The sequence below is a fragment of the Urocitellus parryii genome, chromosome 1 (assembly GCF_045843805.1).
Source record: "Urocitellus parryii isolate mUroPar1 chromosome 1, mUroPar1.hap1, whole genome shotgun sequence".
Lineage (NCBI taxonomy): Eukaryota > Metazoa > Chordata > Mammalia > Rodentia > Sciuridae > Urocitellus > Urocitellus parryii.
This window is the reverse complement of record NC_135531.1, coordinates 16485717-16509038: the sequence shown is the minus strand read 5'-3', so window position 1 is coordinate 16509038 and position 23322 is coordinate 16485717. Positions and strand designations below refer to the sequence as shown.

The 23322-nt window shown below is 35.6% G+C and overlaps 1 protein-coding gene across 1 annotated transcript in view; it reads right to left on the bottom strand.

Annotated features, from left to right (window-relative positions):
• Mroh2b (maestro heat like repeat family member 2B) overlaps window positions 1-23322 on the bottom strand; it is a 98146-nt gene that overhangs the window by 58804 nt on the left and 16020 nt on the right. Inside the window, exons 2-6 of the mRNA XM_026410232.2 lie at window positions 7654-7715; window positions 5183-5293; window positions 4075-4234; window positions 3303-3401; window positions 2020-2174 (exon numbers count right to left, since the gene is read on the bottom strand). Of these exons, the coding sequence (XP_026266017.2) occupies window positions 2020-2174; window positions 3303-3401; window positions 4075-4234; window positions 5183-5293; window positions 7654-7715 (587 nt within the window). The remainder of the gene's footprint in view (window positions 1-2019; window positions 2175-3302; window positions 3402-4074; window positions 4235-5182; window positions 5294-7653; window positions 7716-23322) is intronic.

Sequence of the window (23322 nt, the reverse complement as noted above, 5' to 3'; positions counted from 1 at the left end):
CTTCTACCAAGCATTTCTATGCAACAGGTACTTTTCAAGGCTTTTCTTGATTGAGCACTCTAATGATGGGCTCTGTAGATCTTTATTCTTCTTAAAATTTTTTTCTTTCTTTGTTTCTAAGATTTCAACTTACTTTGTTCTCCTACTCCTCCAGTTAAATCCTCAAATTCCTGTCCTTCCTTTGCTTTCCCCTAGAAGTCTATTTTTTGGCACTTTCCACTCTCCATACTTTCCTTGTATAGCTCTATCTGAAACAATGACACTAATATCTATGCAACCAGTTTTTGTTTTTCCTTTTTAATTCCAACCTGAATATCCCCTAACTTACTAATATCTCCACTTCAATGAACCAGAGACATTCAAGTTGGAATGTCTACATTAATCCATGTTGTACTGTCCCAGATTTGTTCTTCCTCCCATTTCCCTTATCTAAATTCATGGCACCAAGACCACTGACCCCAGGAATCTAGGAAACACTCTAGGTGTCTTCTTCAGAGTCTGACTTCATTCATCAAGACCACCGACACTACATTAACTGATCCTTTTACCATGAATGACCTTGCCTTAATTCATCCCTATTCTGGATCTGTCTTTAACACTGACATTACAATGATTTTTACCCCTAATATTCTAATCCTTGATTTAAAAAACTTAAATGTTTCTCATTTCTTGAAAAAAGTCCCTGTTCCTGTGTAACATGTCAGTCTTTTCACAGTGTGGCTGGGCCACCTTTCTGGTTTCATTTCTTTCTGCCTTGGATCTCCTGTCTTCCCTCCAGCTCCCTTTCTGTTCTCACCGAAGTAGGCATCTTTCCCCATCTGCAGCCTTTACTTTGAAGGGTTCCATTCCCTCTTGGGGGAATGTACCTTCCCTGTGGTGGTTAACCTCGTGGGCTGCAAGGCTCAGTTCCAATGCTATGCTTCACCAGGGGAGACAAGTGTCTTCCCCCTGTGTTCCCTTATCATTGTGTACCCTCTTCTTCATTTGCCTGGCTCTTCCTATGGGAAGCAGAGGGAATGGCCATCAAATGGACCCACTGAATCCTGTTTTGCAGATGCCTTCAAGAAAAGGTTTCTACAGAATATTTGAAAAGTTTCATGTCTGCTACTGACTTAACCAATGCAGGTTGTTAAAAAAAGTAAATGCTCTTATAACTTAAAGCATAGAAAAGAAACTGAACTCAGAATGTAGCTCGGTATCAAACTTTTTAATAATATAACAATAGAGGGACCTAAATTCAATATAATTTAGCTTACTTAAAAATTATAACTATTTAGCAAGATAAAAGATGGGATTATATATGTGAATGCACTTTGTAATCTATTCTCTATAGGGCATTCTGGTATTTTGACACAGCCTGATACATTGTTTAGATATTATTTTATTTAATCATTATGTTCATAGACACTGGATATTTCTGCAGCCTGTTGTTTTCCCAGTTAGTAACTCAGCTCAGATGTGGGTTATGATATATAAGATGTGAGACAGCTCACATTCTCTCTATTTTACTCATTTCTTCTCTTTATACTTTATACTTTGAAATATCAGTTTCACAAGAGCATTTGTTTGGGTCTGTTTAATCCTTGCTATATCCTCACTGGAATATTAACTGGCATGCCATGGGGATTCAATAAATACTAGATGAAAGAATGACTAAATGGTGATTTGAAACAGATGGAAACAATGAAAGATCTGATAAACCTAAAAAAAAAAAATCCCAATAGTGCAATAGTGTCCAAAAAAAAAAAAAAAAAAACAAACCAGAGTTCAATTCCCATGTTACAAAGAAAGAGGAGTTTCAAAAAGTTCTATGCTTGATAATGATTCAACTACACTAGGATGTTAAAAAAATATCTTAATAGGTTAAAGTTTAGAAAAGAAACAGAACTAGAGAAGGTAGCCAAGTATTTGACCTTTTATATTTTATCACAGAGCAACCTAAATAGGATAGAACTTAAACCTAGATTGAAATCAACCCAGAGGGAAATCTATCTTGGCGCCCTCAGAGGCTCCACTCACTTGTGCATGGGAGGCCATGGGGGCCCATTTTTCCATTATGTACCGGAAAAGCATGAAGATTTTGTCAGACAGTCGGTTGGCATCCAATCTGGGATAGGGGAAGTCTTTCCAGTGGTTGACATACTTGTAAATGGCCTTGCTGAACTTCTCAAGGGCTGCATTTAAAAAAAAAATCCACATAGAATAGGCATAGTCAGTGCATTTTCAACTTGTATTTTCCATTTTAGTTTATCAGGACATAACCCCATCATAAGTCAAAGAACTTCTGTATTCCAAATGGGGATTTATAATACAAGTCCAGAATTCAAGACAACAGATAGAAAAAAAAGGGAATCCACTTCAACTCAAGGGACCGTTTTGCAGCCAACTTAAGAAAGTATAAGTGCAAGTTAAACAGAATAAAAATATAACCACAGAGAAAAATATAAGAAAGGGAAGAACTATGATGATTAACAAACATATTATAGTTTATATGCAATCTTACAACTGCACAAAATAAACATATAAAAAGTGTTCAGCCAAGTTAGTAAAATACAAATTGAAATAGTATGAGACATGACAACACACCATACAGAATTGATATTATATAATATAGTCAATGCCAAAGATTGATTGGTCTGAGGTGTAGCTGGTATTCTTACTTACTACTGGTGAGAGTTGAATTGGTATAAACACTTTGGAAAACTCTTTGGCACTGTATATCAAAGGTGAATATGCATTCTAGATGACCCATCAATTCTAGTCTGCAGATGAAGTCATTTTATATGTATATAAAATAAAAAATACATATACCAAATATATATATACCAATAAATATACAGGGCATTATAAGAGTGTATGGTCAAAATTTCTGCCAAGAGCTGGTGAGCACTCATGATCATTGTAGAGGAAATGTGATTGAAGAAGGATGCTAGGAGAAGAGGAGGCTGTACAGAACAGTATACAAATGAGTCTGGGTGGTCATGAAGACTCAGGTTGAATGCCACCTGTACATGTCACTGAGTATGTCACTGCCTTAGGAAAACTGATTAATTTTCATGATCTTAAAGTTCTCATCTGCACAATGGGATGATGGTACCATCGATGATGTTGTAGAATTGTCGTGAGGACTGAGTGAGAGAACCGGCTGCAGAGGGCCTTCCACAATGGGAGGCACTCAATCAATGGCACCCATTAGTATTAGAAAAGACAAGAGAGTAGAAGGGAAAATAAGACTTGTGTTCAATTGGTAAAGACTGGTTGTAGTTCATCTTAAGCAAAAAGGAAATCACAGGTATACCCACCGATACAGAAAGTTTGCTTCATACTTTCATCCTCGGCCAGCCTGAGCATAGTCTGCATGGTGAGCAAGGTCATCATCATGAAGGGAATACTTTGGGACACTGCAGTGAAGGAGGTGAGAGAAGAAAGGTATGACTCATTTTCTCACCTGGGGGCTCTGTGACTTCTTGCATCAGCAACAAGCATGTCAAAGCTGCAAGGAGGAGGCAGGTGAGGTTCAGGAGGGAGATATTCTCCTCCATCACCTCCTTCCCCATGTGAATGCCAGGCTTAGTTAGTACCCCCAAAAGAAGGTACTGCATATACAACTACATGTACCTGTTGTCCAGTGGCTATTGTTTATTTGCATAATTGTTTTATTAATATCAATACCTCCCGCCCAACCTTCCCCTGTATTTCCAAGGCCCAACAAATTTAATGGGTTGCTCAATCATATCTGTTAAACTAAGTAGTGTAGAAACTAGTGGTAGGAATCTTTACAAGTGTTCATCAGTTTGCAGAATATGCCTTTTGGCAAATAGACTTCTGCGAAAGCAAAGCCAAGTGCAGGGAAAGTTGAGGATGGGAGTCAGATCAAATTCACTGCATTCTGGACTAATGGCTGGTGGGCAGGCTCACAAACATTCATAAATAGCCACACTTATGTCCCTGTCAATTCTCTATAGTAGGCAGAGATGCTCTCCTTTCTGCCATTTTCTGAAACCACTGGGTTTTAGACAATTGTTCAGAGGTGGTTGTTTCCTAGTTAAAGTGTATCAAATATTCTCTTTATACCATATCTGGTTGCCAGTTCAGCCAGGGAGAGCACAACGAATTCGTCTGGGAGCTCTAGAATCCTGAAGTTACTCTGGACTTCATACATCACAGAGTTGAAATCATGTGCGGCTAGAGACACCAAAACCTCACCAGCTAGCATTCTGATTTCTCTGGGATTCTGAGAAGGAAAAGAAAAATAATAACAGCTAGAGGAAGATCGAAGTCTGCAGAGAAAAATAGCCTACATAATATGGTGATTTTCCCTAGATCTGGTATAGAGGGAGAACAGGCTATTAATTACAAATCTATCGTAAAAGACTCTCCGATAGATGTTACTTGCTGGGAAAGAAGATGTCACTTTATTGTATTTTTTAAAAAATGGTTTTAATAGGGTTCTTGTAAACCTGGGGTCAGTAGATGTTTTCTTGCTAATTGATCATGTACTGTGAACATAGGATTTATGTTTTATACTTAAGTAATAAGAATTATTGTGTTCAAAAGATCAAAAGTAATGGTGAAAGGAATGGGCTAGGAGTTGAGAGGGTTGGTTTCATTATCTTCTGACCTAATTGTCTTTGATATTGGAAACATTCTGCTTTTGTTGATGGTGAACTAGGTAAATTTGATCAATCCTCCGGCTGAGGAAAATGAAAAGATCAAGACAAGATACTAAAAAATGTTCTCATAAAAGCATCAAGGAGCTCACGATGTGGAGTATAATGAATTAATGGGTTGAAATCAAGAAAAGATCATACATTCCCAGACAAGGAGGCACATAAAGAGATAAAAAATCATAAGGGACCAAGAAAACTGATTTCTAGTTACTTGTTCACTCAACAGATAGTTGTGTTACTTTTAAAAAAAAACATGTCAGCATAAAATTCCCTATCTAAATGGAGTCTGGATGATGTTATCTCTAAAGTCTTTCTCAGATTTCCCTCTGTTTCCTCAACTGTGAAAGGATGAATAATGGGCATGGGAACTGTATTCAAGTATCCATGTAAAAGAAGGAAAAGTCATTTGTGATTCTAGCAGAGATGTAGAAAAAGATTCTGCCATCCACACAGATGTTCTTGGGTGACTTGAAGACCCTGTTGCTAGCCATATGCTGATTTACCAAACTTACATGGTCATCTCTCATGTCCTTAGAAGTGTAATAAATCAACCGTTGGACAATTGCATCATCCAAGATGTCAGAATTCTGAATAATAGACGTGAGATGACTGTAAATGTCTTCCTGTGAATATATAAGGAGTATTTGGATTGTAAAAATAAAGGAATTGGATGAAGTTCAAATAAATAACACAATTAAAGTAGGCAATATATTTTTATTACACAGTGAAAGATTTTAAATATCTTAATTTGGGCTTCCCAAACATGACATGAATCTTTAGGGGTCAAAAGTTTACATGTAGAACAAAACTAATTCTAAAATTGATTTGAACTTGTTACATCCCTAAGGCAAGATCTAACTAAAGGCAGGGACAGGTTGCTTGATATATTAGAATCTTTTGAAAGTCATTGTTGTAGAGGTCCCAGGGTGATGGAAATGCCTGACACCCTAATTACTGCTCTTAATTACAGGGAGTGTATAAGGAAGCACGCTGTATTTCCCAAAGAGGCTTTTACGCCATGAAACTGGATCAAAAGGGAGAGTTACTTTAGGTAGAGGGGAGTGAAGGGAGGGGGAGGGGAGATGGGGAGAGGAAGGATAGTAGAATGAAACAGACATTATTACCTTATTTACACATATGACTGCATGACCGATGTGATTCTATAACATGTACAATCAAAAAAATGAGAAATTATACCCCTTTATTTATGATATATCAAAGTGCATAAATGCATTCTACTATTATATATAACTAATTAAAGCAAATAAAAAATGTATAAAGTGAAAAAAAGGGAAAATTATAAGTTCTTGTTTTATTCATGCCTTTGCTAAAAGAAGGGTGAATCCTTTTTGGACGAAGCTGTAGCCTCAGAAATTACATGGCTTGACCAGATGCTTGTGTGTGAGTGCCTCTAAATCTCTCAGGTGGCTACATGAAGGAGAGGCTGGTGTGCTCACATCTCCAACAGTATCAATTGCACACCTCCAGCTGCTGCACCCATATCTGAGGTGTGAAACAGCTTCCTTTGCACTATTTTTAAGGGCTGAGCCTTAGAAGACTCAAGAATACGCTCTGCTTTGTCTTTGCTTTCTTCCTTTAAGTGCTTTCAGAGACTCTCATCATTTACTCCATGAATGTGTTCTGCTTTCTGCAGGCCTATTCTCTTGGAAAGGTCTCCACTGGGGGGGCCCTCACTGTGTTCCTGGAACTGGGCCAGACCCTTTATCTGGAGCATCTCTTTGGACTGTTCACAGTGAGCCTCTGTGTTAGATGCCACTAATATACCTATTTATGAATGAGAAAATTGAGTGACAGAAAGCGTAAGTGTGGTTAGTATTAGGTTCACTGCCCTTGGAACCTGACTCTTAGCTGGCACTGTAACCTATTTGTCATGCTGGCTATTTCAATTCCTTAACTTGACACAATATAAAAATAAATTGTAAGCATTTATTATTCTCTGATGCCTTCTCTGGAATTTCTTCCTCAGTACTTAAGGGGTCCAGAGACCATTTCCCACATGTTCCCAAATATTTGAGAAATAGTGCTTTATGGGAAAATTAATTCCTACTAAGAGATTAATATAATGATTTTCAACCCTACCTATATGCTAGCATAAGTTCTGTGAGCTTTAAATGTCTAGGATCTTCACAGATTGGTCAAATCAGAATCCCTGTGATGAGGTTTGGCAATCCGTATTTTCCTAAAATTTTCTAAGGGATTCTAATACACAGTCAGGGGTTAGAACTGCTGAATTAAGAGATAAAGGTATAGGTATTGCCTTTTCCAGGAAGCAATACTGACTAGTTATTAGGAGCATTTTGATGGAGTGAGATGGGCTTGTGTTTTGTTCTTCTCTGGGAAAGTCATGTAACTTCTCTGTCTTATTTTTCTTAGTTGTCAAATGGAAATAGCAATATTTATGAAGTTGTGTGAGAAGTAATTATTATATAATGCACCATTGTGTTGAAGACATCTAGCCCTTCTCTTCCTATATAAGTGTCCATTGAAGGGTAGTATTGTTATTTTGGTTGTTGAAGTCTGAATAGCCTTCAATTCTCAGGAAAATTTTCCAGTTGTGAAATTTCATTAGAGATGAGTATGAGAGCTCTTTGTGGATTTTCCTAGGAACCCTAAAATTATGAAGGAGGAGTCTTTAACCCACACGATTGCAAATTTGACATCCCCCACTTTCCACACCTACCTATATAAGGTTATGAACAAGGGCATCATTTGCTAGTTTCTAGAAGTGGATATATTCTTGAAATGCTAAATGATTGCTAAGTGCCCTGGTTCTTAAAATGCCAACTATAATTGTTTCAGTGTTATAATGACTTCCGTTATTACAACTGCATTTTTGAAAAATCTAACACCACATCAGAAGCCAGAAAAAAAATAAGGCAGTTGAGGCAAAAAAGAATATATATGAAATGTTGCAACAATAGTACTAAAAATGGTGAAACATTTTATTCCCTATTTGTCCTACCTTACTAATATTATCCTCCTTGTTCAGCATCCCAAGAGTGAGATTAATATCACCAAAAATCTCTAAAATGCACAGAAAAAAAGAATTAAAATATGTATCAAAATGCTCTGTTAGTTACTTTGCAGTAGCCACAGAAAATTAATTTGTTCTGTCTCCACCCATCCTTTCTCTCTTCCTTGACAGAAATTATATCTTATTCATATTTCACATTCCCGATACATTTGAAATTATCAGATGCTCAGTAATAGTTTTGAAACCTGAATTCAATGGAGAGGGGGACATAAAAAAATGATAGATTCCTATTTATCCCTGTAGTCAAGTGGCCATCATCCTACACACGTTCTCTAGCCAAGCTCAGCTGTAAGATTCAATGAGCTGAATCCACTTCTCATGACTTGAGCTCTTCATTTCACACTCTTTCTCCTTCAACACCTCTCCTGTCCATCTCCCCCTAACCCCTATACTCTCAATATCTCTCTACTCTCTTGTGCCTGCCAGGTCCTTTTTTTTGGTGCCATGTTGCTGAGACCTTGATTTCTCTGATAAAGACCTAAGTGTTTTGATTTGCACTTTGCAGGAATATATATATATATATTATATATATATATATCACTCTAGAAAAGTATAATAAAAATTTGGAATCAAAAGAATTGAGCAATTTCAGGCCACATGGTGGGTTTGGTAGGAGGAATGATTTTGGGGATGGAGATTTCTTTTGAATCTCCAAATCAAACAACACAGCCTATTAATACAGCATTTTTGGCAAAGCAGAAAGACAGCCATACTTGTAAATTGGAGGAAAACAATTCTACGGGATTCTTCTAATATTTAAAATTAAACAAGAGACTGCCTTTCTTTGATATGTAGCCACTCTCCTCAAGTGGGCTATTTTTTTTTTTTTTTTGTGGTGCTGGGGATTGAACCCAGGGGAAGCACTCTACCAACTGAGCTATGTCCTCAGCGCATAGAAAGTTTTACAACAGGTAAAACAGTTATGTCTCAGGTTTCCAGTCTATCATTGGTCCTTCACAATCAGCATTTTAAAAAATTTTTATATAAAGGGAGAGTAGCGGGAAATAATCGTACTTTGGCAAAACACTTCATAACATCCCATAATGACACACCCTCTGCTAGACCCAACATGTGCACAAGACACACAGTACACAGCAGAGCCCCAACTTTCTGGGACCTGAGGGTGCTTACCTGAGGATTCCTCCATGCCGTGAGTTATGTCTTGGCTATTTTAGGGTTTCTAAGAGACAGCACCTAAGTATCAGAAATAGTAAGGCTGAAAAAATCAAAGAAGCAGGTCAGCAAGTTTCTCATCTAAGGTTCACATAAGGTTCCCTAAATGAAAGTCCCTTCTCCACTTGGTTGGCACAGTGATCTGGGAGCTTCCAGCGATGGGTTTGCTGTTGAGGAGGCTGATGCTGTCCTCTACCACTATGACATTGTCTTGCTCTTGAGCTCCTGCTGACCAACAAAATGGCTGCATCTCACCAAATATTGTCCCTTTGGTGGAGGCCAGAGTATTTGAGAAGGAAGAAATTAGAGACTAGGATTCAAACCATTGTTATAGACCAGAGGAGTTCCTCTCCCCAAACTTGGGTCCATTGAGCACAAATTTGGGAATGGTTTTCAGTAGTCACTTTACTGGCCTGATGTTGGTAAAGCCTTGAGATGAGGCTGCTGATTATTCTATTTGGTGAAAGTCAGTCACCCAAACTGGGCATGCCCAATGGACCGGAATGCCTGTCAGGGGCAGTTGAATGGAATGTCCAACTGACACCGTGGCAAAGCCAAGCCTTCTTTATTTCCTTTCCCAATGCTTTTTCCTGTCTTGATCAGGCTTTTTCTCTGACTCCATTATCTCTGTTTGGCTTCAATTCCTTTTTAATTCAGACCTTTTGGCTATCAGACTTTGAACTTGACTAGCATTGACTTAAATCTGGTCCTAATGCCCCTTAACTCTAAATCTATAGGATCACAATCTCTGGTAAATGTGCAGCCTGTGTGTTAATATGGCATATGAGAGAGAGAATGGGAAAGAGGTACTAACAATCCATAGGGCCGTTGCAAAAGGGGTGAGGACAGGGCTCATGATAATTCTTAGCGGCTTCTTCTCTATCTTCCCTTCATTAACGCACCTTACTTCAGATTCAAAGGTCAAGTTTTGGCTCACAACTCAATCACAACTCATAGGCAGATAGTTAGGTCTTCACCAGGCCAGTGATTGAAAACTTTCTCTGCTTCGAAAGTATCACTTTTCTCAAACTGTGGTCCACAAGTGCCTTGTCATAGGATTCACCTGGTGTCCTTACTTAAAATGTCGATTTTCAGGCCCCACCTCAGACCTGGTAAGTTAGAATGAAGGGGTCAGGGTTCTGTATTTTTAATGAGTACCCTTGGTGATTCTAAGGTTCACTGAAGTCTGAGAAGCACTGGCCAAGATCCTGGCCCAGTCATCCATGAATGGATGAGTGAAAACTTAACAGTTAACTGAGAATGTTCTTGGTGGTTGACAAGAATAGCAGCTGCTTCTCCTGACTCATTCAGAATCGAAGAAGGGGCTGAGAACTGGTGAGTCAGAGAGGTAGTGGAGTGATTAGTGGCAGCCTTAGGCCTCATAAGGAAAGATAACATTAGAAATGATGTGTTTTTAAAATCATAAAGAACAATATGTAACAAAGTTGAGAAATTAGCTATTTAGGTCATTGTTATAAACATTTTCTTCTTTCTTATTTTTTTGTGAATTCAAAATATGATTTTCTGCATCCCTTACATAAAGGTTTTCTTGATTTCTTAAAAATTGGTAAAGTCAGGGGATGATTGATTTATATTAACTTTGTAATGTTTTCATCAGGACAATAAAAACACATCCTTTCACTAAAGATAAAGCAAATTCAGATAGATTAAAACAACAACAACCACCACCAAATTCTCAAAACAGCTCATTTGCTTTCATTTTATTTCATTTTAGGAGGTCTGTTTGTTGTGTCTTTCCATCATTCCCTCTTCTCTTTACACCCCACTTACACAATGTAGGTTTGATTTCTTCAAGCCTGAGGGAGCTTGCTAACAGTGATTCTCAAATCTAATTGGATGGAACATGCTAACTAATTCAGTATTGTTTCCAGATATTTTATTTTGAAGGAGACCAAATTCAGCCTGCTGAGGAACCTCAGCGTCTCCTCAGACATGTGATAATTGCAATTTGTCAAATGTTTCCACTTAATCCAAGGAGCACTAGGTTCCCAAATGAAGTGTTAGCAGACAAGAAGGTGAAACAACAACAACAACAAAAAGCAGTTGAGGTAAAATATAAAGCTAGGAGAGAATATATGCATATCAACATGGAAATCATAGAAATTTATATTTTGTGGTTTTAATGTAAAAGCTTTTAATTGTAGAACACAATTAAACTTTTGACATCAATTCTTTTATTCTTTAAATGAGGTGTTAGATATTACAAAACAATTTAAAAAGTCAAATTAGCTGGTGCTTTACTTTTCGTCAGTTTCAAGAGGTTAAACAATCACTTGTGTTTTGGCATATTAAAGGACAAGGAATATTACACAACAGTTTATAGAGACAGATATACCTCAATTTCCGTGTGTTTCTTTTATTTTTTATCCTTTCCTACCTCTTCTTTTTCCTCTCTCTCCTGTCTTCTCCTCTGCTTTACTGTAACCAAGTCTCTCTTCTCTGTCCTGTTGTTTTTGTTTTTAATTTTTCTCCTTCTTTATCTTTGAGCTGATAGTAAACAAAAACAAACAATATCAGAATAATTTCTAGGGGCTGGGGTTGTGGCTCAGTGGTAGAGTGCTTGCCTAGCATGTGTGAGGCACTGGGGTTCAATTCTCAGCACTGCATATAAATAAATGAAAAAAATAAAGGTCCATCAGCATCTTAAAAAAATTAAAAAAAAAATTTCCAGTATCCTACAGTTTAGTTGAATTCAACCCAGTTATTTGATGACTTGTTAGGCAAGAAGCCCCATGGTAGAGACTTTTGAGCATATCATAGTCAATGAATCCACCAGTCCATCAACACAACAAACTGAACAGTAAGCCAAGGTTGAGAGTGTTAACAGAGGCGCAAACACAGAGCACAAAGGTATTGTGACTTCTGTCCACCAAGCACAGGGTGGCATTGGAGTTGGTCCTCGGAAACAGAAATGAGTCCTCTTCAGAGCACTCAGAGAAACTCAGCTGCCTCCTTTCCTAAATAGAAGATTTACTCATGCTGAGTAAATAATACCATTTTCTTGATTTTTTTTTCTATTTAAATTTTCTAATATTTAGAGTGTTTGATTGTTTTTATTGCAAATATACAGTATTCGGTTTTTGCGACAAAATGTATGTTCAAAATAATTTTCTTCCACTCAGAGCAGGATTAATGTATAAAATAAAAAGAAAGAGAAGAAACAGCAGGAGACCTGGATTTCATAAACTTGCATCTTATCTAGGTTCTGCCTCACAGTAGTTGTATTTATTACTCTGGGAAAAAAAATCAACCAGGTTTCAACTGCAAAAAATGAGGGTATTGAGTTAGCTGGCCTAAGGACCACTTCCTGTGTTAAGCAACTTTATTTTCACTTTCTTGGTAATTTCAAACCATTAATAATGTTGTTTCTAATTCCAAAGCAATTATATTGAAAATCAAGTTTTGTATTACAAATTTGGTAAAGGGAAGTTATACTCTTCCCCATATCTTTCTTGCTGCATTGGTAGCAGCAGCAGCCAACCATACAGGGAGAGGAGACTGCAGAACTCCCTAGGAACTGAGGCAAGGCAGTCATCTCTGTGGACAGAGAGGTAAGGGTGGTACATACAGCTCAAAGCCCATACCAGTGATTGAGCTTCCATTCATGTTTCTTTATTTAAAAAATATCTCTTGAGGAAGAGCTATTAACCATGGATTACTAATCTGAAACATATGCAAATAGTAGTTACTTTTCTGTATGTCATTTGAGCATTTTAACATCAACAACCTGGTTTTAAAGGAACCTCCCTCTTACATGTCCAGAAAGACCCTAAGTATTTATTCATTCTGGAACTTGTGGATGATTTATTTGATGTTTTCACTCTCAAGCCATAGATAATTCATGCAGATGAAGAAGCATGTTAGAAGCAGATTATTTCTCAGAGCCTTTCATAGTAGGCATATCTAACTTTGTGGTCTACAGGTTAAAGGAGAAGAATCTAGTCCATCTTTGTAATTTGGGGGCCCTTTACCTTAGAAGACCTTGTCTAGCAACTTGGCCTTCTGGGTGTTGGATTTCTGCTTTGTTTGACCTTGGCCAGAGCTTTTACAACAGGGTTTTAACTGTCATTCACCTTTTGCCATGCTCCCCTCCAGGGTTATGTCGGTGAGAAGTGAAACACCAGTTTTTGACTGAGGAGCCTATCTTTAATGGCAACTAAATTATTTGGATACTTTTGTTTATCTCAACTTTTCATAATGAATGATTGGGTTTTATAATTGCCCAAGTAAATAAATTTTAGAAGAAAAAGTCATCAGTAGCATATTTTTAAGAACAGTTTCATTGCCTTTCAGTGATTTTTCTGTATTTAGAAAAAGAAAAAAAAACCTTGTCATTTATTTGAAAAGAAACAAACCTGTCTTTGTTGCTTTTTATTAGTTTTATAGGATGACAAATACTAATTTTTTTTGTTGTGTCAATGTCCTGTAAATAAGTCATAAAAAATAGGGATATTCTCATGTTGCACTTGGAGACTTTGAGATCCCTAAACATGATTAGTGAGTTTTATAAAAACAATTTATTAAGTGAAAGTGTTCAAGACATTTTAACTAAGAAGTGTCAGATAAAATTTTAAGTAATAAATTTACGAGGCAAATCTCAAAACCATAATGTGGATCCAGGATTGTGAAACACAATTTAACTTTCTGGGCTGGAACTCACATTGTTATCTATAACTTTTTGTTTGCTTCTGTGGTTCACAAAGATGAAGACAAAAGCTCAAGAAGATAAAGCTGGGGCCCATTTCAGCATGCTGTGCTTACTAAGGCAGGAAAGTAGATGCACCCATTAATAAATATTAGAGACATTTACAAGGAGTGGCTTAATCCACCTACGCCTCAGTTGCATCATCAATAAAATGGATAATTGTATAGATAAAATTAATAATGCAAAGAAAAGATGCAATTTCATCAGATCAGCATTAAGTTATTATTGTTACCTGCCATTTTGCTGCTGCTTTTCTTGCTTTGATACTCTTAGCAACTGAAAAACAGACTGAGACCATATCAATCCAACAATATTCTGCTTATTAAAGTCTTAAGCTTATTGTTTCTGACGTTAAGAGAAAGTGTTCTTCCAGAATTGTGAAATAATCATATTCATGATTTAATCAAGCTAATTGATCGCAACTTACTCAATTATCAACTACTTCTTAGGCATTTCTCTTTTGTGATGTATTTTGTAAAATAATGGTCTTTAATTCCTCATTGCTTCTTAACATTGTACTAGTCCTTCAAAAACAAATATTCTGATTGGCTCCTTTGCTGTTTGCAACTAAAGTATGTGACTGAAAACTAAATTAACTCTAAACAAGGGAGCTTCCTGAAATATTTTAACAAAAAGAACCATTGTCTTCACAAACCTCACTCAATTCTCTAGTGATTGTCAAGTATAAGGGCAAATAACTTTGTGAGAATCCTTTGCTGTCGCCAGCATTTGTAATCACACATAGCAGACCAAAAGCATCATGTTAGTGGAGAGAATTATCACAAATTAATAAAATGATATGTGATCTGAAAAGGTTATGGGAGTTCTCTTGGGAGTATTCTGCTCAAAATACATGTACACTGCAATTATTTTTTATAAAAAAGGGGGTGTATGTTTATTGCAATAAGCATGCAATAAATTATACATATTTTAATTTTATAAGCATTTTTATTGGTTCTTTTTATTTATGCATGACAATAGGATTCATTTTGACATTATATAAGCATAGAATATAATTTGTTCTAATAGTCCCTAGTATCTCCACTTTCCCTCTCCTCTACTGATCTTTCTGCTATTATTATTTTTTTTAAAATTATCATCTTGAAGATATACATGATAGTGAGATTCACTGGTATATTCATATATGTACACAGGAAAGTTAAGTAAGATTCATTTCACTGTCTTTCCCTACCCCATCTCTCCTCCCTTCCCTTCATTTCCCTTTGTATACTCCACTAATCTTTCTTTTATTCTTTTTTAAATCCCTCCCCCTTATTGTGGATTAGCTTCTACATATCAGAGAAAATATTTGACTTTTAACTTTTTGGGACTAGCTTATTTCAACTTAGCATGATAGTCTCTAATTCAATCCATTTACTGGCAAATACCATGAAGTTGTTCTTTGTGGCTGAGTAATGCTCCATTGTGTATACGTACCACATTTTCTTTATCCATTCATCTGCTGAAGGGTGCTTAAGCCCACACCCATGAAACTACCACCATAATTAAGATAATAAACATACCCATCACTCCAAAATTATCCTGTGCTCATTTGTAATCCAAACCTCCAGTTCCTCTCCATACACCTGTGTCTTTGTCCCTAGGCAACCACAATTTCTAGAATTTTATGTAAATTTATCAACAAGGAATGTACCCTTTTGGTTTCATATGGTCAGCATAATTATTTGGGGTTTTATTCATATGTAATGGAAGTTCATTACTTTTATCACTGGATCTTCTATTATATGAATATGGTATGATTTCTTTTGTCTATTTAGCTGTTGGTAAACGTTTAGATTGTTTACAGCTTTGTGCTGTTACCTATGAAGCTGCTGTGAACATTTGGGTACAAATCTTTCTGTGTTCATATGTTTTCTTTTCTCTTGAGTAAGTACCAATGCATGGATTGGCTACGTCATACTGTGAACATTTGTTTTTTTTCAGAAACTGACAAAGTGTTTCTAAAAGTGGTGGTTACATTTTAGATTCCCACTGAAAATGCATGAGAATTTCAGTTGTTCCAGATTTTGTCCATCCGTGATACTTTCAGTATGGTTAGTTTTTGTCATTTATGTGGCTCTGAAGTGATATCTCAAGGTGGCTTTAATTTATCCTTCCCTAGTGACCAGTGACGTCGGTATTTTTTTCACCTGTTTACTTTTCTTGTGTGAAACATTCATTCAAATCATTGCCCATTTTTATTGGGTTAATTTTCTTGTATTTTAAAAGTTCTTATGTATTCTGTATATAAATTCCTTAACAAATACGGTTTTACAAATATTTGCTCTCCGTTTTTGGCTTGTCTTTTTATTCTCTTATATGTCACCTGAAGAGTAGATAGTCTTAGATTTTTATGAATTCTGATTTATTCTTTCGTCTATGGATGGTATTTTTAGTGTCCCTTCTAAGAAATCTTTGATTCCCCAAAGATCATGGATTTTTTTTTTTTTGCTGTTTTCCTCTACAGGTTTTATAATTTTAGGATTTACATTTATATGCATGTTATGTTTATTTATTTTAATATGAATAAGGTATGGATTGAGATTCTTTTTTATTTGTTCTTTTTAGTTATACATGACAGTATAGTATATTTTGACATATTTAAACAAACATGGAGTACCTCTTATTCTAATTAAGAGAGTTTTTTTTTTCTCTTTCTCATGGGAGTATCTGGTTGTTTCAAAACTGTTTGCTGAAAAAAATGTTCTCTTCTTCATTGAGTTGTCTATACAACTCCATAAAAAAATCAATTGTGTATATCTTGGGCCGATTTCTGGACTTTTCTTTTTCATTGATCTATTTCTGTCTTTAAACCAATGACCCAACTGCCTCAAATACTATAGCTTTAAAAATCTTGAAATAAACTTAGTGTAACTCCTATAACTTTGAACTTTTTCAAAGTTGTTCTATCTTTTCTACGGTCTTTGCATTACTGAGATTTTGATTGAAATTGCATTAAGTTTCTGGATCAGTTTGGAAATAATTAACATCTTAATAATATTGAATCTTCCAATCTACAAGCAAGGTATCTTGAATGTAGAGTAGTATATTTATCTAATTTTCCTTTAGTTTTTCTCAGCAATGTTCGGTTGATTTTAATATACAGGCTTTACATAGGTTTTGGTAAATTTATCCTGAAATCATTTAGAATTTTAGTATTATTACAATTTTTAAAAATTTTTTTGGGTACTAGGGATTGAACTCAAAGGCACTCAACCACTAAGCCACATCCCCAGCCCTATTTTGTGTTTTATTAGAGACACTGAGTGGTTTGCTTTGGCTGTGCCTTGTTTTGGCTGAGGCTGGCTTTGAACTCGCGATCCTCCCGCCTCAGCTTCCCAGCCACTGGGATCACAGACACGCAACACTATGCCCAGCTTCGAAAATATTTTTAAAATCTCAATTGCAATTGTTCATTGCTAGCCTATGGGTGTACTATAAACTGATTTTAAAATATTGATTTTATGTCCTGTAGCCTTGATAAACTCATTTAGTTGACAGTTTTAAGAACAAACAAACATATTTTTACTTCTTTTCCTGCTGGATCCTTGTTTTTCTTTTTTTCCATTTATTGCATTAGTCAGAATTCTAGTACAATGTTAAATAGAAATACCGAGAGGAAAAAATTCATACTTTGTGTTAGTTAGCTTTCTGTAACTGTGACAAAAAGCCCGAGATTACTTAACAAAGGAAAAGGTTTATTTGGATCATGGTTTCAAAGGTTTCAGCTCATGGTTGCTTGGTTCTATGGCGTTGGGCTTGTGGTAGCATAGCATATCATAGCAGGAGTACCTGGTGGATAAGGCCTGTTCACCTGGATGTCTGTGGAGCAAAGAGAGAAAAGGGTCCAGGATCCCGGACCCCTTCAAGGGCACACCCCTATGGCCTCACTTCTTCCCACTAACCCTATACTTGCTAAAGGTTTCCATACCTCTGAGTAGCGACACATGCTGGGGACTAAGACTTCAGCTTATGAGCCTTTGGGGACCCTTGTAAAAGCCATCCGTAGTACTTTGTTTCAGATCTGGTGGGGGAAAGCGTTCAGTCTTTTGTCTCTAGTTAGGATATCTGCTGTATGGTTTTCATAGGTGGTCTTTATTGTGGTAAGAAAGTTCTCTTTACATTCCTAGTTTTTTGAGAGTTTTCCTTAGAAATGGATGTTGGCTTTCTCAAATAATTTTTTTTGAGCAACTATTGAGAATATTTTGTTATTTCTCTTATTAGGTCTGTAACACTGTGAGTTATGTTGATTGGCTTTTGAGCATTAAACCAATTTTGATTCCTAGACTAAGCCCCTCAATTTTCTGAAAGAGATTATTTACAATTGGTACAAGTTCTTTCTTAAATGTTTAATAGAATTCACCAGCGAGCCTGAACATGTGTGTGTATGTGTGTGTGTATGAGAGAGAGAGAGAGAGAGAGAGAGAGAGAGAGAAGCACAGAGACAGATTTTTAAAGAAATGCAATTACTTTAATATATATAGTACTATTTAGAGTATCCCATTTGCATGAGATTTTCCATTTTGTTTTTTTCAGGGAAAATATTCATTTCATCAGAGTTGTTGACTTTATTTACATAAAGTTGTTTATAATGTTAGTGTTTTAAAATGTCTGTTGAGTCTGTAGTGATTTTTACCTCATGGTATCAATACATTTTGCTGCCTTTAATTCTAGGTCAGTTTGGTTAGAGTTTATTCATTTTAACTGATCTAAAAAAACAGTTTTAGTTTCATTGACTATTTTTCTGTTTTCTCTTTCACCAATATTTGCTCTGATCTTTATTTTTACTTTCTTTTCTTCTGGATATTTGGGTTGAGTTTGTTCTTTTTCCTGATTTCTTAAGGTGGGAGGATAAAGTCTCCAGTTTTAGACTTTTTCTTATATAATAAATTTCTATCTACACAGTGCTTTAGCTACATCTGACAAAACTGGATAAATTATATTTTATTTTTACTTAGTTTCAAATATTACTTAATTTTCTTTTTGATTTTTTTCTTTGACTTATGGGTTGGTTGAAGGATATTACTAAATTTTCAAATATTTGGAAATCTCCTGGGTATCTTTCTGTTATTTCTAATGTAATTACATTGTGATCAGAAAACATGCTTTCTCTATTCATAATTATTTTAATGTATCAGTGCTTATTTTACAGTGCAGATCATAGTCTATCTTAACCAAAGACTGTGTATGCTGCTATTGCTGAATGTTATATTCTAGAAGTACCAATTTAGTCAAATTGTCTGATAATGTTTTCACATCCTTACTGATTTTATGTATGCTTTCCTACTATTTCTTTAATGCTTTTCTATCAATTATTGAAAGAAAGTATTGAAAGAGAGTATTGGAATCTTTGTAGTTATGGATTTATATATGTCTCCTTATATTTCTATCATTTTTTACTTAATATGTTTTCAAATTTTGTTAGTGGATACATAAACATTTAAGATCATCATATCCTTTAGACACATTGACCTCTGGTTATGAAATTACCATGTATTATTAGTAATACTATTTGCTCTGAATTTTACTTTGTCTGCCATGAACATGACATATCAACTCTGTTTTGATTAGATTAGTGAAATATAACTATTTTCCTATATTTTTTCCTATTTATATCTTTGCCTTGTAGTATATTTCTCATAGATATAACATCCAATTCAATGATCTAGATCATTTGGTGGAGATGTTGAAATTGTTTACATTTATGTGATAATTATTGTAGGTTTGGGTTACAATCAACCTCACATACTTTGTACTATTTGTTTTATCTTTGTCTCATATGGTTTTTTAAAAAATATCTTTATTATTTTTGTTTATTTTGTTTTTTTAATGTGGATGAGGATTGAATCCATTGCTCTTCTACTGAGCCACACCCCAGCCCTTTCATTTGCTTTTTTTCTTTCCACCTTTAAAAATTTGTTATATCATTCCATTTTCATCTCATTTGTTTGATTATTCACTAAAGGTGTTTGTAAATTGTTGCTTTAGCATTTAGAACATATTCTTTAAATATATCACAGTCTTCCATCAAATAATATGATATCTATCTATCTATCTATCTATGGTATGAAACATTACAATAGTATACCTTTATTTTACCTTTTTGGTCAGTGTGTTATTGTCATATACATTGTATTTCTGCACATACTAGCTTCCAAATATATTTTTGTCTTTCCTTTATTTAATCATCTATTGACTATGTTAAGAAAATAAAAATGTTTTGTATTTACTAATATCTTTGTCACTTCTGGTGATCTTCATTCCTTTGTATAGATTTGCATTTCCATTTGGGATTTTTTTTTTTTTATCCAGAAACACTTCTTTTTTAATATTTATTTTTTAGGTGTAGATGGACACAACACAATGCCTTTATTTTTATGTGGTGCTGAGGATTGAACCTGGGTCCTGCCTGTGTTAGGCAAGCGCTCTATTGTATAACTAATTAGAAAAAAATTTTAAAAAATTAAAAAGAAATTCAAGAAAAGAAAAAAAATAACTAGTCCTAAGAATTGATATACTTTGGGAAAGATGCTTAAAAATGCCTATATTTTTAAAGTTTGAATTTTTAGTAGATAAGTATGATTTAGAGGTAAAAAAAAGATTGTAAAAAAGCAAGCAAGCATAATATTATTATTATACTTCAATAATTATCAAGACTTTCTTAATATCATCAAATACTCAGTCTCAGCTCAATTTCCTAGCATCATTATAATTGAATAACACCCAATTATGGCCTGTTCATTAGAATTAGTTGATATGTCTCTTAAAGATCATTTAACATATAGATATTAATTCTGATTTTATTAATTTGATTTTTATCTAAAAAGTGGAGTAGTTCTTCTCCTATCTCTTAATCAGTCAATAAAATTGAAATAATCTCCTTGTGCTATTTGGATCAGATTTGTACATTTTGGTGGAATAAATTAAGCAAGTAAAAAAAAAGGAAAGAATAGAAAATAAGGTTAAAGACATCAACACTGCACAATTTAGCTATAAACTTTCTTAGTAATGCATTCTAAGGGGAAATTCCTTTAAAAAATATCTGTGCACCACACTTTCATTATAGATAGACAAAGTATCATAAGTAATAGTGTTTAGACAGATTTGTGGTTTTGAAGTTGGCACTTAAAAATATTTTCCTTGCCTGTGAAGAAATGTCACTTTCAAAATTTATTAAATGAATACCATATGTGCTCTCAAATTTAGACAGTTTTACTTCATCTACTGAGTTAGCAATCCCCACAAGGGCTGTTTCATCTCAATTTGTGCTGACTGCTGCTGGGTACTGCTTTCTCCACTGTGGGGAAGCCATCAGGTTTGTCTAAATATCTTTCTAATGAGTGGCAAATATTTTTCATTGACATGAGGACTAAGGTATACAGAGATGACTAAATTTTAATATTGGGGAAGGGTATTAGATTGAGGGACAAAGTGGCCTCTTTGCTATTGTAGATCCCCCCCCCCCCCACTCCGCTGCAAGTATCCTGTTCTTAGCGGGTGGTGACTTAGCTTCTGCTGACTCCCTTCCAGGACAGGGACTTCACCACTTTTACACAGGAAGACTAGTCCATTTTGACAAAACTAAAAGAACTGCAAAGTCCAACTTTAGGAGCCATTTTTTTTTGGTTTTAGAATTCCTGTCTTTGGCCATAATTCTGTCCTTTGTACTAGGAACATTCCGTTTTCTCTTCCGTTTGGCAGTACGTAAGATATTTGAAAAGATTTCCAGAATCATTCTACAATTCAAACATTTTATATTTTCTAGGCAAAAGTCTCCAGATGATCTCTTAATAATTCCTTCCGTAATATGGCTTTCCGATTTCAATGCTCACGTTAACTAACAGATCTTTTTTATATGAACTACAAGCATGTCAGATCTTCTTCAATTTATATTAAATGAAGAAGAGTTTAATTTAATTTTTTTAAAAAAAGTAGCTATGTGAGGTCAGCAATATGGTAGAACAGAACCTGGTGCTCATCCCCTTGCAGAAACATCAACTTGAAAAATTATCTATAGTTTTTTAAAAATTGGTGCTTTATAGCTCTACATAAAACAGAAATCCACTATAGTATGTTTATATATGTATGTAGCCTGATTTGGTCAATTTCATTCATTTTTTCCCTATTTTACTCTACCTTCCACACATGAAAGAAAAACATTTGACCCTTGATTTACTGAGTCTGACTTATTTCACTTTGTATGATGTTCTCCAGTTCCATCCATTTATTAGCAAATGCCATAACGTCATTCTTCTTTATGGCTAAGCAGAACCTCATTGTATATGTGTACCACATTATTCATTCATCTGTTGATGGGCTCCTGGGCTTTTTCCAAAACTTGGTTATTGTGAACTATGCTGCTATAAACAATTATGTGCCTTGAGAGCTTGTTTGGAGGTTCTAGCAGGGGAGCGCAGCTACTCCTATACCCTTGACCGAAGAAAGGTCCTCCTCTATGGGGAAGGTTGTCCTCTTCAACGGAGCGCGCAGCTTGGGGAGGGACGCACGTGGAGGGTGAGGGAGGAAGGGGACACCCGCCTAGCCAGCCAGATCAGCCGAATCAACCCTGGCCATCAATGGGGTGACAGATGTCGCAGCCAGATCGCCCTCAAATCCAAGGCATGAGAAGAAGATTAACAATAAACAGGGGTGAGAGGTGGGAGGGAAAAGGAAAGAGAAGGGAAATTGCATGGAAATGGAAGGAGACCCTCATGGTTATACAAAATTACATACAAGAGGAAGTGAGGGGAAAGGGGGAAAAAAAAACAAGAGGGAGAAATGAATTACAGTAGATGGGGTAGAGAGAGACGATGGGAGGGGAGGGGATGGGGATAGTAGAGGATAGGAAAGGCAGCAGAATACAACAGACACTAGTATAGCAATATGTAAAACAGTGGATGTGTAACTGATGTGATGCTGCAATCTGTATACGGGGTAAAAATGGGAGTTCATAACCCACTTGAATTAAAGGGTGAAATATGATATGTCAAGAACTATGTAATGTTTTGAACAACCAACAATAAAAATTAAAGGAAAAAAATAAAAAAAATCACCTTCTTGTAGCCCCTCCTCCCCCCAAAATAAAAAAAAAATAAAAATTCATTGTCAAATAAAAAAAAAAAACAACTATGTGCATGTATCACTGTGGTATGCTGATTTTACTTCTCTTGGATAAATACCAAGGAGTGGGATAGCTGGGTCATGTGGTCGCTCCATTCCTAGTTTTTTGAGGAATCGCCATACTGCTTTCCAGAGTGGTCGTACTAATTTGTAGTCCCACCAACAATGTATATCTTTTCATCCACATCCTAGCCAGCATTTGTTGTTGTATATATTCTTGGTGACTGCCATTCTCACTGGAGTGAGATGAAATCTCAACTTAGTTTTGATTTGCATTGCCTTGAGTGCTAGGGATGTTGAAATTTGTTTCATATATTTATTGGTCAATTGTATTTCTTATTTTGAGAAGTTTCTGTTCTTTTGCCCATTAATTGATTGGGCTTCTCTTGTATTTTGGTATTAAGTTTTTGAGTTCTTTGTATGTTCTGTTATCAATCCCCTGTCAGAGGAGAAGGAAGACCAATAGAAGAGGAGAAAGGAGGAGAAGATGGAAAGAGGAAACACTGGGGTCTGATGTGGAGTAAATTATACCCATGTATGTGTGATGATGTTAAAAGGAACTCCAATGTTATATATAA